At 41.5% G+C, this 9,195-nt stretch overlaps 1 protein-coding gene across 1 annotated transcript; it reads right to left on the bottom strand.

Annotated features, from left to right (window-relative positions):
• Window positions 1–1,681: 1,681 nt before the first annotated feature.
• On the bottom strand, window positions 1,682–8,277 carry LOC147632974 (5-methyltetrahydropteroyltriglutamate--homocysteine methyltransferase 1-like). Its single transcript, XM_086805974.1, has 15 exons — window positions 8,099–8,277; window positions 6,620–6,991; window positions 5,759–5,846; window positions 5,554–5,681; window positions 5,258–5,449; window positions 4,942–5,144; window positions 4,643–4,806; window positions 4,457–4,537; window positions 3,519–3,685; window positions 3,328–3,433; window positions 2,988–3,238; window positions 2,810–2,882; window positions 2,508–2,636; window positions 2,189–2,410; window positions 1,682–2,073 (listed from the first exon to the last, which is right to left on the bottom strand). The coding sequence occupies exons 2-15, from the start codon at window positions 6,967–6,969 to the stop codon at window positions 1,927–1,929; spliced, it is 2,301 nt and encodes a 766-aa protein (XP_086662100.1). The 5' UTR covers window positions 6,970–6,991; window positions 8,099–8,277; the 3' UTR covers window positions 1,682–1,926.
• Between the last annotated feature and the right edge of the window lie 918 nt (window positions 8,278–9,195).

Raw genomic sequence — 9,195 nt, 5'->3', positions numbered from 1 at the left:
AATAATATATTTACGTGTATGTGTATGTGTGCACGTGCACGTACACATGCATCATGTGTGTTTGTGTGTATATTTATATGTTATTATATATATTTATGTGTGTGTATAGCAATCTATCTCCCCTTATATACTTGGCACAATAAGATGGCCATAGAGTGACACGTAAGTGAATGCTATGCCAAGGGCAAGAATAGTGAGAATGTGTCCAAATCTTGACTTGGTTGCACAATAATCACTCATCTCTTGGTCAATGAAATCTTGACTTTGGTTTCAATGCATAGCACCATACTCAGTCCATCTCTTGGTCAACGAAATCTTGACTTTGGTTTCAATGCATAGCACCATACTCAGTCCATCTCTTGGTCAACGAAATCTTGACTTGGTTTCAATGCACAGCACCATAATCAATGTTCCGTTGCCCACTGCAAGCTGTCTCTTGGTCTAACCACACGTGGTGGTGATTAGAGCCGATAAGAATACCTCTCAAGGAGAAATCCCTAAGGGTCAATCATAGAAATATTTGCCACTAGGTTCCTGTGCCGGATAACACTCACTAATCCTCCGACAATTCCCAACCTTCAACCCCACAATATGCCATACACTAATCCTTCATGGGCAAAGCCCGACAAATTCACCCCCATGGGACAAAGCCTAACCAATTCACCTACTACCTTCATGGATGGAGGAGCCGTTCAACATCTCCAAGTTTATGTTGGCAACTCTTCACTTTGCGCACCATAGTTGCCAGCATAAACATCTATCTTTCAGCAATACATAGGTACACTTATATTTCCACTGTTTTAAACTCATATATATTGCTTAGTGTTGCCCGGCAACTTAGCTTGTGGCCGCTATCTTTGCCAATGGGAAATAGCCCCACCACTATCACCTACAATCCTTTGTACATTCCCCCCTGTTGATTCAAAGATTTTAGGTTATTATGTCCATGATAGGATATCTTATTCTTACGTGTGTAAACGACACAATTTGTCTTCAAGAACACTTTAAAACTTTGAACCTTAGTACCAAACAAATTTTCTAGATTCTCTTGACACATCCGTAACACATTTGTTAAAATCAACATGATGAATGAATTAAGCAGACATGCTAAAGCTCAATGATTGCCAGCACATGGCCAATTTTCAGCTGGAGGTGAGCAGGATCTTCTTTTCATAGATTTGAGATAACCACCTAAAGAACCTTCTCCATTAACTGCACGTCCAACCTTGTCTATATGACGTTTTTCTTTCTCATGTTGTCTTGACATCCAGTTTACTCATGGATCATATCTTACATCTTTTTGGTCAGACACCTTCAGGACATTAACATAGCTCCCCTCTCTCTCTCTCTCTCTCTCACACACACACACAGTAGTGATGAAGAAGTAGCTGTGATGTGATGCAGCTGTAGAAGCACTCTCTCATCAGATGGCCCCCAATAACTGGAGAGAGGATATTCACGTGCGATCGCCTTCCCATAATTGTTTCATAAAATCAGCTTGTGCCAGCACATAATGTAGGGAGCTGCACCTGCTACTTGTTTGGTAGGGGATGAGAACAAGGGCCTGTATCCTAGAGTGTTACAATGATGACATACTAGTTGGCATGTCAATAACAACTCATTCGAGAATTAGATTACCAAATATCAAAGCAGGAAATTGAAAATCTCTGCCTGTGTACACTTTTGTTTTTGAATAAGAAATTTATTCTTGGATCAATATTACATTAAACTTTACAAAATTGGTTTAAACCTCATGCCACATGAGGAAGGCTGCAAGTTCTGAATGAATATGCCAAAAATAAAAGAGGTGAAAGTTAGGTAATCCCTCAGTAGCTTACTAATTTAGCACTGCACAACATTGCTAGCAACCATTGTTCTCTTTCAGGGCCAGTGCCCTTGGTAGTAGTCAATATGCAAGTCAAGGTTCTAATTTGTGCTGGCAAGCTCTGCACGAAGTTTCTTAGCAGCCTCCACCATGTTTATCAAAGCTGGCTTAACCTCCCCATACTTGCGTGTCTTCAGACCGCAATCAGGATTGACCCACAAAACCTTGGACTCCAGAACATCCAACATCTGTAACACAGCATGCTTACATTTTCAATCCAAAGTTTGCAGGGTATATAGTTGGCACTCCAGGTCCACACAAATCAGTTTGCAGAAAATTTTCTCACACATAAGTATAAAGTACCTTTCGAATACGCTCAGCAATCTCTGTAGTATCAGGAACCCTTGGAGAATGGATATCATAAACACCAGGACCAATCCCAGCACCATATTTCACACCATCTCTAAACACTCGAAGAAGCTTCTCATCAGACCGAGAGTTTTCAATTGTAATGACATCAGCATCCATGTCAATGATTGAATGGATGATATCATTGAAGTGGGAATAGCACATATGTGTATGTATCTGCATGAAGGTCAAAGACACTCACAATAAATGGAGTAACAAAACACACAACTACTTGTCTACCTGGATAAAAATGAAGCCACGCAAAGTTCTTTACCTGTGTAGTGTCTTTCACTCCACAGTTGGTAATTCTAAAAGAATGCACTGCCCAATCCAAATAATGAGTTTGTTCTGATTTTCTTAAAGGTAGACCCTCCCTGAGTGCAGCCTCGTCAATTTGAATGACCTGTGCAGACAAGCATATAAGAGCTAAAAGAACACTTCACAATGGTACAGAGGGGTCACAAACAAGTAACACTCATCAAATGACAAGACACACAAACACCACCACCCTAACAGGTTATAAAGCCACTTGAAAATAATGGCAACAAAGCTTGAAATGAAGATGAAATGCAGTACATTAATTCCACCAGCCTCCAAGTCCTCTACTTCATCTTTGATAGCCAAAGCAATTTGGTAGCATGTTTCTGACCTGCAACACAGCAGAATGAGCTCAACACATTCAAAACAAGCTGCAGCCATGTCTGCAAAGAAAGACACATAAAATTCAGCTTGGATTTTGATCTAAGTAGCTCACCTTGGCTGATCATTCCTGACAAAGGACCAGTTCAGAATTGTCACTGGACCAGTAAGCATTCCTTTCATCGGTCGGGCTGTCAAACTCTGGGCATACTTTGACCAAAAAACAGTCATTGCAGTTGGGCGGCTCACATCACCATAAATGACAGGCGGTTTCACACAGCGAGAGCCGTATGACTGCACCCAACCGTTTTCAGTGAAGGCAAAGCCCTTGAGCTGTTCTCCAAAATACTCCACCATATCATTTCGCTGTTGAGACAGATGATACAAATGAGTTCTAAGGCATAACTACTCTCAAATCACCACTCCAACAAAACGTCAATCTACAAAGCATTCACCTCAGGCTCTCCATGTACAAGGACATCAATATCAAGCTCTTCCTGCAGCTTGCATACTTTGGCAATTTCAGCCTGGATGGCCTTAATGTAACCTTCCTCTGAGATTCTGCACTTGGCAAAGAAAGGCATATAAGTGCTAATAAATGTGAAACTAGGCCATACACAGGAATCCTTAAATAAGATATTCTTACTTCTTGGCTTTGAACTCACGGCGAACTCTTCGCAATTCAATTGTTTGGGGAAATGACCCTATAGTTGTGGTTGGTAAAATGGGGAGATTCAGATGTTTTTGCTGCTCCTCTAGCCTGACCGCTACAGGCGTGGCCCTTCTGTGTTCAGACCCATGAAGACCACTTGCCTGGTCATACCACCAACAACGCTCATCTAAATTCAGGCACAGAGACTCAAACCAAAGTGGACCAAAGTTGGACATAGAGAGTAACAGACTGCACAAATAGAATAACTGACTTAGAATTTAAATCCATCCGTCGTAAGAAACAAAGAGAATTGCGTTGCATACAAAGCAGTGCACATTGGGTAATCACCTAAATGTCCAATTGTTTTACCCATTTCTAAAGTACGAAACGTTGAACGCTTCTTTTTGGGTTATCAAATTTATTACTTATACCTAAAGTTTAGGTTTGCTTTTTCTTTCCAACTCTTTTTTTAATACATGTCACCTGCTTCCGCTGGCTGTTGTGAATATGGGGGTACGATTAAAAAACAAGGAATATTATCTTGTTTCTAAGGTCCAAAATGTCACAAAAATGGCAAAACACCATAACAATAGCAGAACGCAACTGGAAAAAAATAGCATAACACAGCGAAAATGCCGAAAATCAAATATTACAAGGCTTTGTGCGTAGAGCTGGGTCCATCTCTGTCTCTCTATCTGCGAGCTAGTTTCTCTACAGGTAAAGGAAAAGAATCTCTCTCACGGTTCTCTGCGAGTATGTCTCTAGAGAAAAGTAGAAGCCTACGTCTCTTTCTCAAAAATCAAATCCATAGGATTTTTTTTTTCCGCAGTCGTGTAGATCTTATCACAAGTTTCCGTTGGGTATCACCGGAATGTCCCATCATTTTACCAAGCTTCACATCAATGAAGAATCAATGAGATTTGGTAACTTACTGCTTTCTGCACTGCCTCATTATGGACTCGAGGAGAAGACCTTCTGGAGGCCTGGGCCGCTGCATTTGCAGCAAAAAAACCCTGTTTGAAAGACACAAACCCTTTAGAAAATCTAGTTTACTATCAGTAAACTAAGTAAGCAGTGTTGTACATGCAATGTAGCATCACGCAAGGTCCTTTGATTACCTCATCTTTCTTTCCTTGGAGGGCATTGGCAAGGGCAACAACTTCCACAACTTTTTGAGCTGCAAAAGCTAGCCAAGACTTCAGCTCCGCATCCAGCTTGTTCTCATTCTGAAGATCAACAGCTGTATGGAGAAGGGAAGAGGAGGTGGAAACCACCACTTTGTCTGTATTCCACAGTAAACATGGTCATACTGGGTTAATAGAGCCAAAGCCAATGCATAGAACTAGAAGCTTCATCACTCCTGCCAAACACACAAAATGTCAAATCAATTGACAACATTTCCATTCTATACTCAGACCTTTTCCCAAGGATGCGGTCAACTCCTCTAGTAAAGTGACTGAAGCAGCCAAATCGTTAGCCCAAATGTTGCGACCATCAACAACTCCAGCAAACAGAACCTTTCCATGAGGAAGGCCAATTTCCTTAATAAGGCTAAAAGTCTTTTTCCCCCTAACAAGGTCAACTCCAATGGCAGATACGTTTTCTAGGCCGATAATGGTCCTACATCAGCAAGCCAATGTGGAGTCAGCCAGAGGAAACATAGACAATAAGGCATGCCAAGAACATAACATAGCACGGCTTTCAAGTCAAACATTGATATAGAAGATCTATACTTATAGGCATCAACAGGAAGGTCTGCAAAATAGGTCTCAATAAGAATTTTGATTCCACTAAGCTCCGCTCCAAGGCAGGCATAGGCCTGCTTGAATGCGTCCAACTTGTGTGCCTCAAGGTCAAGAACAAGAGTAGGCTCATCAAGCTGAACCCATGAAGCCCCAGCTGCCTTCAACTCAGAAATGATCTCGCTGCACCAAGGAAGCATGATGCTCAGTAAGAACCTTGTAAGGGCAAAACCATATTTCTTAAAAGAAGATTTCATAGAGCTCAAAAGCTGCAAGAGCGTGCTTACTTGTAGACTGGGAGAATAGAATCAAGGAGGCAAAGGCAATTGAAGGATGTATCTACGCCCTTCCCTGGCTTTGCCAAAAGAAGGTATGAAACAGGACCAACAAGTACCGGGATGGTATCTATGCCGAGCTGTTAAGAGAAAAACATATAATTTCATTGCCTGTAGCACAAATTAATGATGCAGACAAAACATAGATGTCGCTGACCTGTTTGGCTTCCTTGTATTCCTGAACTGCTTTGTGGGATGAGAGTGTGAACTTAGTGTCAGGGCCAAGTTCAGGCACAATGTAATGGCTGGAGTACAAGTTGCCAAGAAGACAAGATTAGGAAAAAGCATTAACATAATGCTTGACAACCATAGTTGCCAGGCGTTTCATGAAACGCGTTTCATAAACGTTTCTTTCAAATCCCAGACGTTTCAAAAACGTTTCATACAAAACAGGGAGGTTACAGACCCCAAAATTTATATACAAGTTTACAATATGTAAAAAATATGTTGCCTTCCCTGCAAAACAATATAAAACATGCATCATTTACACATTAAAACATGTTTTCAAGCTAAAACTAAAGAATCTAGATAAAAAATGCTTAAATTGTACAGTTCCAGGTGGACATGAATGAAATGCGTTTCATTTGTATGAAACATTTACAAAACGTTTCGTTTATTCAAATTGAATGAAACGTGTTTCATTGCAACTATGTTGACAACAGACAGTACCATATACAGAAACATCCAGATGTGCAACCAAAGGGTTGAATGGCAATTGCAATAAGTCACTCTGAGGACAAGCTTTGCACATGCCCCCATCATAGTTGCAGTGGACAATGTACAGTGACAACTCTACAGATAACTTTTACATTAGGTAAAACAAACAAGTCTACAAGCTCAACTCCCAACCAGGCAGCACAGATGGAGGAATACATCCCTTGCTAAACTTGAGGATTGACAATCAAGGCTCAGAAAACAGACTCTTAGAGTGAATAAGAGAAATCTAGGCCTAAAACTTACTGTTGTGAAATTGAAGAAAGAAAAACCACCATAGTACTGAGAATAGTTCGACACTTACTAGTTGGTATCAAACCACTTAGTCATTTCCATAGCCGGATTCTTTGTATTACCACGAGCCATGGAGAAGTACACGTCAAGGCCAATTTCTCCACCAGTCCATCCATAGCGAGGGGGAACCGCACCAAGCAAGGCTGTCGTGTCCAGTACCTGGTCGTAATAGGAAAACGTGTTGCTTGGAATGTAGCTAACGCCGGCGCTGGCCATCTGCTTCCAAATTGAACATCTCAGATCTTTGGCAACCTGCTCTAGGTCAGATCCTGAAGACTTTCCATCCCAGAACGACTCCAGTGCAAACTTGAGCTCCCTCTTTGGTCCCATTCGGGGGTAACCCACCACATGAGAAGCCATGGCAGCAGAGTAAGGTTGAGACCTTAAAAGAAAGGGAGAAGCAGTCAGTGGGAAGGCGATAAAAATAAGGGTCACACTAAAATGCTTGAAATGGACATAGCCACAGCATATCTCTCTCAAACAGAATACACCTTGTTAGAGATCACAAGGTGATTCTATCTCATGACTTCTTCAACACTTTTAGGTGGCATCATGCAAAGGTCCACACAGTATCTTCGGCTAAGATTAGAGGGGGTGTCCACCTATCTACATTGAGGTATCATGCAAAGAGCCAAACTGCCAACCACAGCTCACAGCTCAAGGTTACAGTTCCAGACATGGGGCTGACATGGCTTTTAGCTTGCCCGCAGTGAAGAACGTTGCTTGGTGAGCCATTAGTAACAGAAGAAATGAAAAGAGGGATGAAAACTTTATAGGAGCGCAGGGTAATCCGCTAACGCCATAGACGCGTAAAAAACCCTACACGTGCTCTTCAAGACTCTAGGAAAAGTGCAGTTTCATGGATCTGTTAAACCACATCTACACTGAAGTGAAATCTTGAATCTTGAATCTGCAATTGAAAAGCCCTATAAGATCAGAGGTGTGCGTTAAACCTGAGTGGTGGAAACCCTCAATCAGCTAAGTATGCTGCGGTTTCCCGCTGCCCTAATCTGCTAGAAACCATGAACACCCTAGATCTTCTCTTTTTGTTTGATTACTTAATTTCGAGGTTTTTATCTGTTCAGCTACAATCACAGAAACGTGGAAACCGAAGGTGTGCTGCGATTCCTCAGAGACTGAATTATTAAGCTATACTTACAGCAACCAGGTAGCGCCCCATTCCTACGGCATGCTCACATATGGCAACATGTAAACTACATTTTCACGTTCATCAAAACCTTACATCCGCTCGTCAAAATGCTAAGGAGTGTTGCAGTTCAATAATCATTGCTAAGCTAAGCCCTAGATCTGCTTGTCAAGAAAGCCTAGGTCTACTAGTCGAAGCCACAAGCGCACTGCCACATACACAGAATCCAGCAGATAGATACAGGATAAAGCACTCGCAGGTAGCTTTAGTTGACGAAATCCTGAAGATGTGCAGACAAGGTACATTGCAGACAGTGACGACAGACAAAGAAAACACAGGTACCTGAGGGGAAGCTGCTGCGGCAATGGCAAGAGTTGCTTGGTTTTGTTGAGCTCGACAGGTTTAGGAGAAATGCGGGAGCTTTAAAGAGATTTGTTGAGCTCGACAGGTTTAGGAGAAATGCGGGAGCTTTAAAGAGATTTGTTGTTGGTTGAGCGGTGTGGGTGGGCACAGTGGGTTTGCCGACAACCTTTCACGACAACGCACTAAGGCCCGTTACACATACCCCACCGCCCATGTATGGGCGGGGGAGATTGCCTGCCCATAAATTATGGGCGGTGGGGATACCCACCACTCCATGGGCAGGCAAGGGTATGGCGATGTGTAATAGGCTCGTTAGACCCCACCTCTCACTACAAATATCAAATATGAACAAGAAAATCTGAGAAATTCAGAAAGAGAGAAGGCCAAAGAAGACTTTCAGGAGAAAATCTCTGAAATTGAGAAAGCGAACGTTTGAGGATGGCCTAGTGGAAGAAGTGGAACTCTTGTTGATCAAAGACTCAGAATTGCAAAAGTATATCCTCAGCCTAACAGAGCAGGGCTGGCCTAGTGGTAGATGAAGAAGTGAACCTCTTGATCAAAGACTCAAAATTGCAAAAGTATATCCGCAGCCTAACGGCAATGAGAAACGAGAAACAAGCTAGCGTATGAAGTTAAGCTTCTTTATAAAAGCTTCAATGTAATCACACACTAGACTGTATGGTTTGATTTTGATTTTTTCTTTTCTTTTAATATATTTCCAAATCTTTCGAAAAAAAACAAATATGGTTTTTTCAAATATATATTTCATAATATATTTAATAGAAATGCAAAACAACATCAACCCACCAAAAAGTAGGGAATATTCTATCATAAACCTTCGACGCCTCAAAAAAATCAAATTGGAAAAAATGTAATGAAGCAGCCTAAAATAACGGTAATCTTATTTTTCTGGAATCTAGCCCAATATAAAAAATATAATCTAAACATAGCAACAGCCTAACATCTCTCTCTCTCTCTCTCTCTCTCTCTCTCTCTCTCTCTCTCTCTCTCTCTCTCTACATCAATTCCAAGACTTGCTATGTTCACTAGGATTAGTACCAAAATCAGCTCCATAG

Source organism: Cibotium barometz, chromosome 12 (assembly GCF_041138505.1).
Source record: "Cibotium barometz isolate CiBa-2024 chromosome 12, ASM4113850v1, whole genome shotgun sequence".
NCBI lineage: Eukaryota > Viridiplantae > Streptophyta > Polypodiopsida > Cyatheales > Cibotiaceae > Cibotium > Cibotium barometz.
This window is presented reverse-complemented; position numbering and strand designations above follow the sequence as displayed.